The sequence below is a fragment of the Mugil cephalus genome, chromosome 1, assembly GCF_022458985.1.
Source record: "Mugil cephalus isolate CIBA_MC_2020 chromosome 1, CIBA_Mcephalus_1.1, whole genome shotgun sequence".
In the NCBI taxonomy this organism is placed as follows: domain Eukaryota; kingdom Metazoa; phylum Chordata; class Actinopteri; order Mugiliformes; family Mugilidae; genus Mugil; species Mugil cephalus.
Genome location: NC_061770.1, coordinates 39226476 through 39243598, shown reverse-complemented (window position 1 = coordinate 39243598; position 17123 = coordinate 39226476). Strand labels below are relative to the sequence as shown.

The window sequence follows — 17123 nt, the reverse complement described above, 5'->3', positions numbered from 1 at the left end:
ACTTTTGTTATTGTAAGTTGCACATGAATCATCCATCTATGATCATCCATGTGACATTTTAGTTGTGTTGCCTTTTTATTTTATTTTAATCTTATTTTATCTTTCTTGTGGTTTTTAACAACATATTTATAGTAAAGAAAACAACATAGCACTATGACATAGCCTCACTCGAATTCACCCATGACATAATAGACAATAGGTTGGATCACAAAATAATTTACACAGCCCTCTTTGTTGACCTTTACCAAGGCCTTTGACACAGTGGATCACATTTTGAAGCAACGATTGGCTGGTTTGATAATTATCTGTCTAATAGAAAGTGTTTATCTTGAAGGCGGCTCATCCCCACTGTTAAACGTTTCTACAGGCGTGCCCCAGGGCTCTGTTTTTGGTCCTATTCGGTTTGTTATTTATGTAAATGCATTGACCCAAATGCCAAATTTCATGTCAATGCTGATGACACACTCTTGCCGAGGCCCTTGTAAACTTACAGATTGTTTTTGTGGAACCTCAGCTCCTTGAACTATTTTCAAATGTTGTCAAAACTAAACTGATGATTTGTTTTTCCAACGGTAGGGAAGTACCTGTATGTCCTCCTAGCATTTTGTCACTAAAAGGGTGTGAGATAGAACTTGTGACCATATAAAAGTACCTTGGCTTTTTAATTGATGATCAGCTTTTATTTTTTTAAACCACATTTAAACCTAAAACTAAGATTTTCCATCACAGGTCTTGTTTTTCTTTTGCTGCCACCTTCCTGCCCCTGCAAATTGTCTGCAATCCCTGGATACAGTGCATCACTGTGGCTTCGTCACGGGTTGTAAAGCCCTCACTCATCACTGCACTTCACACGCTCCAGTTGAGTGGCCGTCTCTGCCAGCATATTGGCATTTTTTATTTATAAAGCTATCTTCGGAGTACTCCCCAACTATTTATGCCATTACATTTCAAAAACCCAAAGCGATCACCGTTCACGTTCCAACGATTTGTACTTCTTAAACGTGCCCAAATCTCATTCTGAATTCGGTAAATATCGTTTCCACACCTGCTACTTGGAACTCCCTGCAGAAAACTGTAAAAGTTAAAGGAACTGATCACCCTTGGATCTTTGAAAACCCACGTGGAAGACCAACAGCTACATGTCTTAATGTAAATTCCTCATCTTGGCCTGGCTTCCCTTACAAAAAAGGTTTTTGTATCTCAATGGGATCAACCTGGTTAAATAAAGGCAAATAAATATAATAATAAAGGGATAAGGGATAGCTTAATAGTGAATGCAAAATGATAATAATGTATATTTATAAAAAGCACTAGGCTGAGTCCCTGCTTAATCTCTTTATTAGTCCTTAAATTTAAAAAATGGTGGAAATATAAATACTTTTTATGTCACAGCAAACGTGACAAGAGTGAAATCACACAACACTAAAAGTTTGGTTTATTCCTTTATTAGATGTTCAGAAAATCCACAATGAAACAAAAATAATTTACTCAGGGGGGTGTACATGAAATTAGAACACAGCTACTTGGGACAGATAGGAGTGGGGGGGGGGGGGGGCTCAGGGACAAAGAGGACAGAGGGAGCGTCATCTAGGTTGGGAATGAAGGGACGGGGGGGAAAACTTTTCAGTGCCGGATACGACATCGCTCCAAATTACGTATCCACTCACCGAATGCATTTTCACGTCGCGCTTTTTTTTCATTTTTTTTTTTTTTTTTTTTGAAACACACCCGACCGAAAATGGAAGAATTAAATGGGGAAAGTGAACGCGTTCCTTTCAGCTCCCATATGTTAAGTGCTTTGTGTGACTCCTCGCACACATTCACAACAGACACACAAACACGCACGCACACGCACACACAGAGTCATATAACATCTTTCAATCACTGATTTAACCTCACTCTATTTTTTTTTTTTTTTAATATATAAACTAAAATATTTCATTTAATCCAACTTAAAGAGATGGAGTGTGACGTTTGCATGCTTTATTTATTATTTTCTCTCTTTTTTTTATTTTTATTTTAGGAGACACTCCTTAGTGGTTTTCTCTCAGGTGTCCCCTCACTCAAAAGTAATTCACATGCAAAATTAATGAATTAACTGGATGACTTTTCTCCTTATAACTCGTGAATGTTTTACATGCGCCAAGGTTTTGCATAGGACTCTTGAATTCCCTTCAGCATTGCTTTATGCAACCTACAATGGCTTTTATTTTATTTTTTTTATTTATTCATTTATTTATTTGTCTCTCCCCTCACCCCCCCAGCTTAAAACTATAAATTAATGACAGGTCACCTCTGCGGTTTGCGAGGGAAGAACTCGTGTCAATAATTTCTGCTCTTTCTACAATCAAAAAAGATTTACATTGATGCATCAATGCACTGTCACAGGTCTGAGTGTAGATCATGTAGTATGCTTTATATTAAAAAATTCCTGAGTGTCGGATGACTGTCAAAGAAAGGTGACGAGACCCTGAAGTTGAGTACTTGTCATTCAGCTACTTTTTTGGGGAAGAAGGAGAAGGAGGGGCGTTTTTTTTTTTTTGTTTTTGAGTTTGTTTTGTTTTTTTTTTTAAGCGAACTTGACAGACTTTGAAGCAAATTTCCGCATCTTTTCCTAAAGAGACACCTTCGCCTGCGACAGTGCATTACACCCGTTAACGGAGGGATCGTTTTAAGTCATCTGTGCTTCAGTTTCGTCGGTGTGAAGCGCTACTACTGCCCTCATACTCTGAAAAATAAATAAAAATCGGAAACAAAGAAAGAAAGCGCAGGTTTTTTTGTTTTGTTTTTTTTTTTTAAGGAGGGTTAGTGAAGCACATCTCACACATTTTGGAGCCAATTCGTGTTTCAGATTAAAGGGGCCTCCTCTCATTATATTCATTCATTTATTTATATTTTTGTGAATGTGTCTTCGCAGACGCTCACGTTTCTGACATAAAAGCTCTATTTTTTCTCGCTCCGAATCTTAACAAGTTCTATGTCAGCGCACACACACATACACACAGTGAGACGTTCTCAATATTTCAATAAAGATATATTGTAAACCAACAAAAAAATAAAAATAAAAACACACCCCGTAATGGAGAGAAGAAAAAAAAAAAACATTTGTACCTTAGTGTATTTAGTCTGTTTCTTTTTTTTGGTTTAACGTTGTTTTGTTTAGTTGCAGAACGGACAGTCGGAGGGTGTTTCGTCCTTTCTGCTGGAGGGCAACAAACTGCAAGGATGTGTAGAATCATGAGCTTCAGCTTTTACAACTAAGAGGTTACCTTAAAATAAAAAAACCAAGCCACAATAAGCAACAAACAGGCAAAAGGTTTTCTCTCCGCAAAAAAAAAAAAAAAAAAAAAAAAATGTTTGGGCTAAGAAACAAATCCTCGGCTATGTCGTCTACTCATCACAGCCAAATTATGGAACTGCATCTTCGAAGGATTTTTTTTTTTTTTTTAAAACATATTTATAGCACCAATAGTTTGTACCATAGAAATTACAAAAAAAAAAAAAAAGAAAAGAAAAGTTTCATTCAGTTGCAACAGAGGTGTCTGCAGAAATGGCTGTAGTCTTTTCATGACGGGTCTTTACCCCAAAAACACAAACTTTTTTAATTTTTTCTTTTTTTTTACCCCCAAATTCTTTTACAGCATTGCATTTTCAAGTAGATTAGTATTTTTTTGATTTTTTTTTTTTTGCCAACAAAACTCCTTTTGATTTCCTGTTTTTTTAAAATATTTTTTTTTTATTTTAGCCTCACAAACCATACTATGTCTACTACTAGCTTTTTGAAAGACTATCACCATTCAAAAAAAAAAAAAAAAAAAAAAAAAAAATCAGACTGATAACTTTTCACACATGGGGAATTGACGGATATTTAGAAGAAAGCCACACACACATTCTCTACTTCACATTCAGAAAGTCGTCCAAACAAACTATATAAATTAAACTCTCAAATTTCTTCCACAACTCAAAAAAAAAAAAAAATTAATAAAAAAAAAAAAAAAAAAATCTCAACATCCTTTATATTTGTCTTTCTGAACACAAGATGGAAAGTAGAGGACGCGATAGCAGTTGTTTGGACACAACATTAGGTTGTAACTAGAGGAGGAGGAGGAGGAGTGAGACTGGCTGGACGGACATACGTACGTACATGCACAACCATTCAGACGCCACCGACTACCAAAATCCAGACTCGAAAGCAAAAAAAAAAAAAAAAAATAGTGGGAACAAAAACTGACGAGGATAGAACGAAATGTTGTCCCTACTGGTTAACTGTGAGATCTGAATGAGGACCAGTGTACAGAAGAATCAACTGAAACAAACTCTAAAATGCCTTGAATGCACGTCCGCAAAAAAAAATGGCATCACTCAAAGACAGAACAGATTTTTTGAAGTTTTCCTATTTTCACTCACTCTTTGTCGATTTCCGATTGTTGATTACACAAGGTTTTTGTACGTTAGTAAATGAAAACCAACAGAGTTATGCGTTGGGGGGTGGGGGTGGGTGGGGGGGGGGGTGTCTCAGAGAATTAGCCTACATTAGGTTTTCCAGCTCTGAGGTGACCCTGAATCTTTGCTGGTAGAAGTCCAGTCTCAAAAGTAGAGGAAGATTTCCTCCCCGCGACAGGCGTCCTCTGCAGAACTGGATCACTCAAATGTTGCTGCTTCCTGGAGGAAGAAACCAGGTAAAAATTTGTTATTGCAAATTAAAATACACATGCTGCCTCTAGCTTTAACTGATACATCGGTTGGATTTGTAAAGAGCATGTTTAAGTCCTCTTGTCCTCTTGTCTGACTGGATTTTCACAGGATTTTGCCAGGACATTATTTCCAGAGCACTTTGACTGCGACCACAGGATCAATAGACCTTTTACCACATTTTGACTCGTCACTGCAGGGAAATCAGTGTGCGGGGGGGGCTTTCCTGTATCCTGCGTCAATGTCAAGTCTGATATACTTCTGAGTTAAGCTGAAGTTAAGTCAAGCTCACCTCTCCACTACCTTAACTTTCAAAATACGTACGTACCGTATTTCCTCTAATAGAAGCCGGAGGCAGACTTTTATTAGAGGGAGGCCTCTATATCTACTTCCCTTTATTTCATACCAGTAAATACATATTTACTTAAACATTTTCCTGCTATCTGCTATTTTTTTTTTTTTTACTTCAGCAGGAACACCAGACATGCAACAGCAGCCAGGCAGGATTAATAAAACACTTAAGCATGAAGGTCAGAACAGACGAAAGAAAAAACCATTGTATCAGTTTGAACTCTGAAACATACACAGGGTCCATTTATAGGGGAAATAAGATAAGATAATGAGATAATACTTAATTGATCCCCATTGGGGAAATTAAAAAAACTGACAAGTTTTAATTAAAAAAAACAAAAAAACAATTCAGTAGAAAAGTTTACGGCAACTTAAATGGCTATATCATACCAGAGGGTAACACTGGTGTCAGAACATCTTATTCTTCGTGGGTCAATATTAAAGCGTTTCTCAGCTTCCTCTCCTGTATTTTGCTCTGCGTACTTCAAAACCTTCTCCTTGATGTTCACATTAGTCGTGTTGACAGTAGGACTGGACGTATCAATCTAAATATCGATAGTATTGATACCAAGGCCGGTATCGGATCGATACTAGCATGACAAAATCAATACTTTTGTTAGTTTCTCTTCTATATGTCCTGTAAATTAGTCCTCACAGAGTTCATATAAGCTTTTTTTTTTTAAACAAGTGTGTGTGGTAAAAGATTAATTATTTAAATTTTATACTGTTAAATTGTTTTATATTGTAAGTGGTTAAGAAAAACTGGGTTATTTGCCTAAAATACTTGTCATGTTTTCTATCATAATCAACTAACTAAAGGGAATATTACGGAATATAAGTCATTCAATGATCATGACAATTCAAGAGAAAGTATCAGTTTCGGTGATACTATCCCTGTCTTTACTTGGTATTGGATCAATACCAGAATTCCTAGTATGACCCTCCCCTCGCCGACAGTTCACCTGGGTTCACGTGGCATTTCAAATGGTACCGCTGGCATCTTACTACATCTACAACTGTCTGACTACTAGCAAACCCGGCCTTCATTTATTCATGTAAACCACGCCCCCGGCAATTAACTGAATACCTCCCACTATTAGAGTAAATACTCCAAACCTAAACCTTGACTGCGACTCTTGACAAACATCATCAACACACCTGTGTTTTCCATACAATGACAAGTCCAAATGTCTTGATGGCTTTTCTTGCCCAGATCAAACAAATCAAGGCGCCGGTAGAGTTCAACATGTGCTATAAAACTGTATCATGTGAATAAGATGGTAAAAGTGCTTTTGAAACACAAGTGTACCTGTACACTGAGATCCAGGGAATAGGGGGGAACAAATTGTGTTCTGCCACCAGCACTCATCCTGCTGGTTGCCAGTTCCTCCCTGTCCACTTATATTTAACAGAGGGAACTAAACAAGACAAATGAGAAATACTGCGTTGTTAGGATATTTTTTTTTTTATAGACATTCTCTTGCACACTGACCAAGAGATATATTACGTAATTGTTTTTTTAAAAAAACAAAAACCTTACCTCTGGCACATCTCCAACAAAGTCGTAAGCAATCCCGTACTTGGGAATCTGACTGGCTGGCGAACATAAGCAGGACTGTTTTTCTCCTGAAGACGCCTCTTTTTGAATCTTGCCGACAGGAACGTCCGTCTGTCCACCAGCGCTCGCAGCTGCTGCCGTTTTGCAGTCTAAGCAAATCTCTTGCTCAGCGATTGGCAGGAGGGTACTGGAGCCCTCCTGTGAATCCAGAGAGGTCTGGGCACTCTTCTCCATGCCAGACTTCTTTAATCTGGGTAAGAATTTACCAGATTCCAGTTCTGACTTCCCATAATATGGGCCCTCGCATTCTGCGTCCTCCTCCAGAGGTTTGAGGTCCGCCTGAGGATCATCGAATACGTCCACCGGCGCCAGGACGGGAAAACTCATGTCCTCTTTGTCAGTCTCGGCCTCTGAATCACTCACTCCACCAGGGGACAACTCGGAGGCTGATATTGGTCGGAAATGAGTCCTGGGGGAAATGCGAATGGCCCTATACTGCGTCCGGTTGATGCCATATATTCGAGGGTGGAAGGCTTCGTTCTCGGAGTCCGAGCAAAGGATGGATTTGGGTTTGAATCCTGGACTGAACGAAGCCATGTCCTCGGGCTCGAAGGAACACTCAACGTGGAGGACTTGAGAGAAGGGATTGTTCAGGTTGAAGGATGCGAACGGGTACTCTAAGCCTTGCTCCTCGCTACTGCGCAGGCCTCCGTAAGATCCAAGCAAATCTTCATGGAAGATGAAAGAAAATCCCTTATTCAATCCATCTCCGCCTCCTCTAATGGCCGGGTCGCTCTGCCCGAAGGACACGAGAGGCCTCCACAGGGGCCTGTGCCCGGGGGCGAAGCGGCTGCTCGTGTTCATGAACACATCTGTGCCGGTGATGGTTAGCATGTCTGAGCTAGAAGCGGATGTGGCTGCAGCGGCGCACTGTAGCAGGCTGTCCTGGGTGTCGCTTGGCGGTACAACAGCCCAATTCTTATCACCACTTAGTGTTTTCAACTCTCCGTACACCCCTCCTAGGATGAACGACGTACTCTCCTTGTCGGAGTTTAAGTCCCAGGGCTTGGACGGAGTCATGTAATCCCCGGCACCATCTACCTTGGAGAGTTTGTTTTTGGCTAAGTCCTGTTCGTCCTTCTTGCCTTCCCAAAGGTGATACTCGGACCGCTGTACTGCTTTTTTCTGAGGCCCCTGAATTGGAACTCCTTTCGCCTGCACCTCCAAACAGCTGCAGCAGTAACCGCCGGACTCATCTGAGAAGAGCCCCTCGCCCGCTTTTTCTGCTCCCGGCCTTGACTTTACAGATTTGCCATCTCCAATCGCAGTCCAAATGTCTTTTATTATCCCTGAGCTGTAATCCTCACTCTGTTGGTTTGTGTTGTCCGAAAACATGCCAGTGCTGTACTGTTTACTCTCGTCCTCTTCCAATGGTATACCGCAAATGGACTCCAATTTAGATTTTTTGGTGAACGTCTGATTGGATGCTGTGCTGACACTGACCTCCTCGCACTTGCGGCCAGAGTCTTCTTGCAAAAAGTCCAAGATTTCATCCTCTAGATATGTACCAGAGAGAGGAGGGATTATACAATCAATCTCTTCGTTGCCAAATTGAGCAGCGTCCTCTGCCGGAGCGTTTCCTTGCTCATTGTCTGAACGAGTCTCCTCTGAATGCGACCAAGGACTGCAAGTTCGTGTTGATAAGTTAGAACAGTGTTCAGTTTCGTCAAAGGCACTATTTTTGGTCCATATTAGCAAACGAGACTGTTTATTAGAATGTGGATCGAGACAGCTACTAGAATCGGTGTTGTTATCGTGACCAATGGAGAGTGAGTCGCGGGGAAAAGGAAAAGTCGGGCTGTCATACTGCAGCTCAAAAAGAGAGAAGCAGGATGAGTTCAAACCAGACGGTTCACTGGTGGCTTCAGGAACAGACGGCTCCTCCAGATTTCCAGAGAGTTTGCTCAGGGTGAATGAAACGCTGTCGAGGAGAGGGGAGAGCCGAACAGGAGAGTCTCCTATGAAGCTTTCTCCGTCCAGATCTTCCGAAGTAGACGGCGAGTAACATCCCCACACTTGAGCCATGTTTTCGAGATCCTCCATTAAAAATCCCACAGAACCTGAAGCTTCCTGCAAGTCTGCCCGTATTGCACTTTTCCCTTGCTGCTCGAGGCCATCTAACACTAAACAACATTCTGCCTCAACGTCTCTTTGCTCTTTGCTTTTTTGTCGAATCATGCTTAGGATCCGACTCTCTTGTATTGAGTCTGAGGCACTAGTATCCAATATGGATTGATAAATATCAACTTCATAGAAGTGAGTGAATTCTTCAGACAGATGCTCGTCATCTAAATCTCTACTATCCTCTGGCTGAGGGCAGCTTGAGGTCCCAGTGAGTACAGCAGTTTCGTCCTCTGCTTCGCCAGGCCCTTCCACAAAGTGCCCATCCACAAATGAGCCCGCTGCAAGGTATGCTCTCTGGTAGCTCTCATTGGCAATGCAGATTCCCTGGATTCTCTCCCGTGGCCTCTCCGCATCAGCTGACGAGGCGAAGCCACGAGGAGAGTCTGCCTTACTTCGATATTTCGTTTCCAGCTTGCTTTGTCTGCTGCTGAAAGGTATAAAATACTCTGTGATGGGCTCAGTGTACCAAAGTGGCTCCTCCATGTATTCCTTTTTGTTTCTGGCCTCAACTCCAGCTTCTTCCACCCAGCCTGGATCTCTGCGAATCTCTTTCAGCGGCCTCTTCCCCTTTTTGTAAAGCTGTGGTTGTTTGGCAGCGCTGCCGGTGGTGGCGCTGCTGCTGCTCCCTCCGGTGTTTCTTCGCTCCTCTTTGTCAATGACCTTCACCTGCAGCTTGACCTGCCCACTGTTGCGCGTTCTCTTATTTTTCACAGCCTCCCTAGATTTGTGCCTTATTCTAACGGTCTTGCTTCTGGACGACTTGGAGTCACCCTGGTTCCCACTTGAGCTTGAGCCTGCCTCACTAGAGCCAGAAGACCAAGATCTGGGTCTGTATTTGCCCTCAGATCTGTGTCTCATCTGTCTCTTAGAGTGGACAGTGGACTTCTCCTCTGACGCTGCGCCGCTATGGTATCGATTTTCTTTCTCCTTCTTGCTCCGTCGCTGCTGCCCTCTGTCGTTGGTCACGGTAGTGATGGTGCCGCATGCCTCGAGGTTTCGCTCCTTCGCAGCCTCGCCCTCGCTGTTACAATCTTTGGGGGAAGAGGTGTCCGTGCTGGTTTGTGGGGCCGCAGAAGATGATGAACTTGAGTAAGCGCAGGCTTTAGCCTTGTTCCACACCGTCATGATCTCTTGGAGACAAACAGGTTTCTCTGACAAAGGAGGAAAGGCTTCATAATACCTGCAGTGACAAGACAGAGAAAATGTGATTTGAATGCACTCACGATTGGTATAGCTCAAATAAGCAAATGAATACAGGTGTGTTGCACAGTCAGTCTTCGTGTCCTATGTACAAAATGTCCACTTACATTTCCACCTGGTCCTTTGAAGAGGGGGACTCAGCTCGCTCTGGAGACTGAGAGCCATCAGATTTCTTTTGAATCTGCTTTTCCTCTGTAGGAGACATCACACAGCAAAACAATGATTACTCAACTTGGTTGTTCCTTAACCAAACCACTCTAAAATAATAAGAAAAGATATCAAACCTTTCTGTTTGTTTTGGATGTCCTTAAGTTTAGAGCAAAGCTCTTCAACCAGGCTCTCAATTCCAGAGTTCTGCAAAAAAAGGACAAAGAAAACTTGTAACCACTTACAAAGTGTTCTACATAAAACCTCTGGGACATGCTGAAGTTATTATATTACACACAATATAATAGGTGTACACCATTATATTATGTAGTGTACATGTGGACAAATGTTATATTCCCAAGAATTACACTAAAAGCACACGTTGACAAACTGCACCCCTGTATTTTAGACAGCATACCTGGTACCATCCATAGAATATATATGTAAATAAATAAAAACATAAAAACAAAATCACATGTTTTTACAACTCAAGAAAACAACTATGATTGATGCCAAAAGGTTCAGCAGCCCCAGGCAAGAGAGCATAGCTCCCAAAAGCTACTTCTGACCCCTAACGCTCCCAAAAGAAAGAATGAAAGGCACGAGGTTGACACAACTCAAGCCAGCTGACTTGTGAGAGCTTAGGCATGCTCAGCCATGACTGCGCTATATTTAGCTACGGTGCAGAAATGCTTTCAAAATATATATATAAATATATATATAAATAAATGACTAAGCAACAGCACACGTGATTTCCACACACTGTTGTCAACGGTGGACATTTACAACACATCCTGTTAAGGTCGACTTAACTGTGCAATATGTGGAAAAGGGTTGAGGTACTAGTAAAAAAACAAAAAAACAACTAAAAAAAAAAGAAGCTCAAATCAAAGCAAGTCACAAAACAGCAGTTCCTTATTACCAGGCCATGCCAAATTCTGTGGTTTACCCATTTACAGTTCACTCCTCCAAAAATAGCATTCCTTACCATGCCACTTCAGGAAAAACCAAGCAAAGTTTTCTCCTGCCCTGTGTTTCCTCTTGCATCATTGTACTAATGCCAGTCAGCTGACAGCCGGCAGACTCTGCTGCAATCCTGTGCAGCGTGTGCCGGTTAAAAAAAAAAATAAAAAAATAGAGCGCAGAGTCCAGTCCACAGAGAGGAGCTAGACACTCCTCCTCCTCTTGCCTTGCAAAACCCCAACCCGCCCCCATCTCCTCCCAACAGCCTCTTTTTATGTAGTGTCATTCCCAGCTAAAGCACACATCCCTCTTACTATAAGCTGGAGAAAATGTCAGCAACATTACACATTACTTTTTCACTCGACACATAAACTGTACTTTGAGGATTAAACTCAGTTCTTGAAATCCCCCTTGAAGGTCATTAATTGTACATTATTTCATATTAAAGAAAAAAAAGTATTTTCAGCTCAGATCCTTCCTTGTTACATGCTTTACTTCCATGAACATGGTTTCATTCACAATTCATCTACTGTGATTCATTGAATTAAAATCTGCATGACCGCTTCCTAACAAGAAGCACTAAACGTCCGAATTCCTGACATAACAATACACGTGGCACCACTATTTTAATTCAGGATGCTTTTCAAGTGTCGTCATTCAGAGGTTTCACAAAAGGTAAATCAGCACTGGTGTAAAAACACGTTTCCACCCATCTACCGAAACAAGAACAAAACCTAACTCGACTACTACACACAAACATCTCGAGAATCACAATGTTACAACAACACTTACTTCATCAGATGCAGAACGGAGGCATTGCACGGCGGCTTGCTTCTTCATTTCCTCAAGACTCAGGTCAGTCCCTCCTTTCTTCTTGCTCTTGCCCCATTTCTTCCCAGTTCCCTTCTCCCATCCCAAGAAGATGTCGTTTTCCTTTCAACGCAAACCAAGAACGGTCAGTCGCAAAGGACAAATTATTGGGAGACATCGGAAAAATATAAACTAAGAGCATAATAACATTTGTATTTAAGATCATTTACCGCAACAATCTACACATAAATAAATAAAAAATAAAACAAAAAAACTAAAGTAACGGCACATCACAACTCAAAGGGGGAATCACTCAGTCAGCACGTTTACATGCACGTAAAACAAAAAAAAACAAACTGAGTTTTCATTATCCAATTGAGACACCCAGATAATACGATTGGAATTTGATTTTCCTCGGCATTTATACAGTAATCGCAGTTTTCAATTGGATAATAGGTGTGCGCATGCTCCACAATCACTGCGCTGGCGTGTGACCCGGGAACAAAAACATCCAAGAAAGACGGTTGCAGAAGAAGAAAGTAAACAGAGCCGCTACAAGAACCGTCTGTGGGATAGCGCACATCTTATCTGCACCAGAAGCAGCGCGAACATTACGTACGAGATTAATAAAATGTACTATTGTGCCTATGTTTGTTGTTTGAAATGCTGGTCTGACGCATGAACGACTCTTGTTTATTATATGACGTAATAGGTCAACGGGAAACTGGCCATATTAACGCGGCATTAACCCGCTGAAAAGACACATATCGCCACCTAGTGTGGAAGAGGAGAACATGTTCCCATCAGTTATTCGATTTTCTTGTGTTGAATGTAAACTGGGACAAGGACCGTAGTCAGAAAGTCAAATTTTGAGCATAGCTCAATTAAGCTCTGCATGTAAACGCACTGAGTGGTAAAAGTGACATGACATCAGAAACTGTTAATCTCTTCTGGCAATATCTTCCTCTTACGAGCTGATTATAGGTACTGGGTGTTATTCAGGATGGAAGTTAAACACTTGACAATGCAAAACACAAACAATAATTATCTGAGGTTTCTGCCTTTGACTACAAAGAATTCCTTAGCGCCCACCTGGTCCTGCAGGTCATAGTCGTAACTGTCATGCAGGAGGAGGCTGAGGATGTAGCGGGTGTAAATCATGGCATCTATCCCGCACTTCTCCAGCTCCTGGCCGAGCCAGCTTTGCACTGGACCCAGCGACTGGAGCAGGGACATCTCTGAGGCAGGCAGGGGGCCTACAAGGGGGTAGGGGCAAGAGAGGGTCTCAGGAGGAGCAGGACCGTCTGAATCGGTGCTCACTGGACGCATGGGACCTCAGGTGTTGGCCATTCTCAGGTGGAGCAGCATGGTGATGGGTGGTTATTGTAAGGTGGTCGGTGGAGAAGGGGTACGGACAGAGGACGGGGCAGAACCTATCTGGAAGAGGGGGGGGGGGAGGTGTCACTCCAGCAGGACGCACTGAAGGGGCTCTACATGGGGAGGCATGTAGGATGGTTTTTTTTTTTTTTTTTTTTGTTGTTTTTTTTTTTTTTTTTATTGCTTTGAGCAAAAGAGGGGATTTCACTCGTCAGGCATGGCTGATGCTGTTGGGCAAAACACAAGATGTGTTTGCGTCTCAGTCAGAGGGGTCCATTTTGGGGCTACGTCTTACTTCACCGGCACAACCTGAAACAGAGCAAACAAACGCGCGTCAGTTTCACTGAAATATTTCCAAGAAAGTCGAGCTAAAGAGCGAGAAACAAGGCCTTTTAATACTTTTTAAAAAATGCACGGAGAAACAGAAACTACATTTTCTTTGATTTTAAGTGTGAAGTAAAAAAAAGGGACGAGGGCTGTGACGCGTCGTAGTGCAGGAGATATATTTTCTTCCACATCCCAAAGGATTTTTTTAATGGCCGTTCACAGCTCTGCGTACCGGCAAACTAATAGGCTCCACAGAGAGCTCTTTCAACAGTGACGGCAGCAGCAGCCACTATCTCGACTCCATAGTCACGCAAAGCTCAATTTAAATTGATAAACAGGTTAATTAACTATCACAGACTTTCTACATAAACAAAAGCTTTGTTTTAAATACAGCACACTCACTTGCTGCATATCCATTACCCCTAGGAATGAGCAAAACCTAATTATCGCAATAAAAAAAGAAAAAAATAATTGGTAATGAAAACACCTACACTTAAAAAAGAATTCAAATATCGTTAAGACATTTTTCTGCTCTCGTGAGGTGGTTTTTCAGATGAACTGATATAAAAGTTTAGCACAAAAGTGCAATGGAAGCACTTTTTCCGCATTTCCCTTCACCGGCGTCACTGGAGATGACGCAGGGGGTCATGTGACCAGTTCATTTGAAGTCCATCTTCCTTAAAGTGAAGTCTTACATGTGGACAGTTATAGAAAATAATAGGATATCGCACTCATTCGCAAAACAAAATTCAAAGGAAACGCGTACAAAGCGCAAATTTCGCAAACATCACTTTTATTTTGCGAAAATAAAACGCAGCTAAAAGGTTATAAATGCTATGTAACATAAGAATGAAGTCACAAAATGAGCTGTTGGGGCCAAATATTTAGAAACACCTGAGTGAAACCAAATAGTTGTGTAACTGACCTAAAACAGGAAGCATTGCTTTCTTTTTCGCTTGGTTTTCCTTTCACTACTTTCACAAAGAAACATCGACTGCATAGTTTAGGGATGAGTGATATGACAAAAATACACCCTGGACCGCTGCCCAAAACAAGCAAATCCTGACAGATGAGTGTAAATCTGGGCAGGGACAAAAATCATATCTGATAACCTCAGAGACACCGTCTGGTTGATCTCTGTGAATAGACTTCCAGTTAGAGCAAAACTGCAATGCAACATTTACTAAAAGACTGTGACAAAACAAATGAAACCAGGAACAAAAATGAACACTGTGGGTTTTTTTTTAATGTTGATATCAACAAGAAATGTGTCACGCACACAGGCTTCGTTGACTCTTAAGAGACGTCTGTTCTGGCTGGTGATTCATCAACTCAAAAGTTGTTATTGAACAGGAGATGATCAACAGCGACAAGGGTTTCTGCAGCTTAGTGAAACTTAAGACCATTACGGGTTAAATTTAACACAAAAGTGTGGAAAAATAAGGAAAGAGACCCAGAATTACTTTAAAAATAACAAAAATTATTGTCATGAATGAAAACACAATAGGCCGGGGCCAGAGGGGGGGGTCATACTGAAGCAAAGGAAGCTTTAATAAATGGATATAAGGATTTAATGCCTGGTGACGGCATCTCAAGGAACATTTTAGCACATATCAGGAGGAGGAAGAGGCTCAGACTCAAAGACCATCAACCCTGGACTCTTTTAAATATACGAAACAAACTTATTCACTGAAGGTAAACCTGCCAAAACGTGTTTGTTTTTCCACCTCTTTAACTTCTCCCGTGCACTTGGTCGAACTATGAATGCCTGCATGTATAAATTATCATGGTGTCTAAGCTAAATAAAGTTTAAAAAGCAAAAAAAATGGGAGGTTGTTTCACTTGACAGCAGAGGATTAGGACCATACCGAAGTGAAGAGCAAATGGAGGCTGCACCGATTTGATTGGCTGACCTGGGCGTCATTCAACAGGAAGATATTAAAACGTTAAACCCGTGAGAAATGTCAAAAAAAAAAGAAAAGAAAAACAAAGATAACATAAGAAGCTTTGCACTGTGTCTCCACTTCAACACCCTAAGGTGGAACAATAACACCGTGTCAGTTTTATAACAAGCACACAGTCGAGTAATTGCTAAATATGGCTGACCAGCTGTTTCTTGTGTGCGTTAGCATAGTAGCCCCGGTGGCTAGCTCCAGACTACACTGACAACACACTTGACTTTATCCTTACGACAACACAAATTCAAGCTCAGTCAAATTCCGGAACATATCTATTTATTTATTTACGTATTTATTTATAAACACACAGCTGTTTTACTGCGGCTGCGCTGTAACTTTGTGCAAATATTAACGGCTAATACTGTCATTTTACTACATATCGAGTGCGGCAATTGCAACTACAGAGTAGGAGAGGGGGGGAAAAAAAACAGGAACAATGTTTAAAACAACATACTGACGTGCTAATTGAGATGGTTTTGGCAGCAGGTGTGATGTTGAACTCACGTTAAAAGCGAATTCTTGTGGTATTAGCGTCACTTTGCAGTCAAACGGCAAGGTTAGCTCGACCTAACGAGCTAAGTTAGCTTCTCGTTTTCGGCCTATTTAACATGGTTTTTATTCCTTTTTTTTTCTCCCCGTGTCAGGATAATAGATATGTTTCATGTGACAAGGACATTACTTTAGTAATTAGTTTGTTGAGAGACGGAAAAGGTGAACGGAGGCTGCTTTTTTTTTTTTTTTTTTTTTTTTTAAATACACGGTGACATTAGACACGGCTGGCGCAAAAAAAAACAAAAAAAAAACAAAAGGCCGAGTCTAAACTTTAGAAATCGGACACAGAAATGGCGACACGGTATTAGAAGAAGATATGTTTATATACAGATAAATATTTAGATGGACGGCCGCTATCGTTCACGTAGCTTGTTGTTGTGGCCGAGGGGGAGGAGCGGCCGGGCTACCAGAAGACTGTCAAGACTGCTTTTCCCCCCTTCAAAAATGTGCGCCATATATCGTCACACAGCGAAAACCGACAAAAACGCCAAATTGGAAACGGTTGGGAAACTTACCTGCCGTGGGCTGAAGTAGGGAGAAGCAGCGAAAGGGGAGCGGCTACTACTCTGCCGCTGCCTTTCCGAGCTCTAGCTCTGGGATCCGCTGCGGTAGCATCGCGTATCATGGACGCCGACAGAAATGGCGCTGTTGGGGTTTTTTTCACGACGTCCAGCGCTTCTTCAGCGGCGTCAAGGAAACCGGCGACATTCGGGCTCACTCGAGGGGGAGGGGAGGGGGAGGTCAATCCTCGACGAGCGGAGCCACAATGTCCGCTGTCAAACGCCAGTTTCAGTCGAGAGAGCGAGAGCGAAGGTGGCGGTGGTGGGGAGGGGAGGGGAGGGGGGTACTCCTTGAATGCGCCACCCTCCGCGTTCGTATCCTGGCAACAGGGCAAACCTCCGCCGTCCTGCTCGTGTAGGTTTGATTCCTCCGCTGGGGTATTGCATCAGAAGCCCAACTAGTACTCTCATGACTTGTGTTTCAGCACGAAAGTAAAATAAAAA

General features: G+C 41.8%; 1 protein-coding gene across 1 annotated transcript; it reads right to left on the bottom strand.

Annotated features, from left to right (window-relative positions):
* Positions 1 to 1429: 1429 nt before the first annotated feature.
* kiaa0232 (KIAA0232 ortholog) lies at positions 1430 to 16920 on the bottom strand. The gene is made up of 8 exons (XM_047584702.1): positions 16635 to 16920; positions 12998 to 13591; positions 11888 to 12028; positions 10270 to 10339; positions 10093 to 10177; positions 6584 to 9965; positions 6353 to 6461; positions 1430 to 4662 (listed from the first exon to the last, which is right to left on the bottom strand). Exons 2-8 carry the CDS (start codon positions 13232 to 13234, stop codon positions 4646 to 4648), a joined length of 4041 nt encoding a protein of 1346 aa, XP_047440658.1. The 5' UTR covers positions 13235 to 13591; positions 16635 to 16920; the 3' UTR covers positions 1430 to 4645.
* Between the last annotated feature and the right edge of the window lie 203 nt (positions 16921 to 17123).

Excerpts from the sequence above, each read along its gene's own strand:
- kiaa0232 (XM_047584702.1), bottom strand. The coding sequence starts at position 13,234 with ATGCGTCCAGTGAGCACCGATTCAGACGGTCCTGCTCCTCCTGAGACC. Across the intron at positions 12,029-12,997 it reads ACTATGACCTGCAGGACCAG|GAAAACGACATCTTCTTGGG; the intron begins GTGGGCGCTAAG and ends TTGCGTTGAAAG. Across the intron at positions 10,178-10,269 it reads CATCCAAAACAAACAGAAAG|AGGAAAAGCAGATTCAAAAG; the intron begins GTTTGATATCTT and ends TGTCTCCTACAG.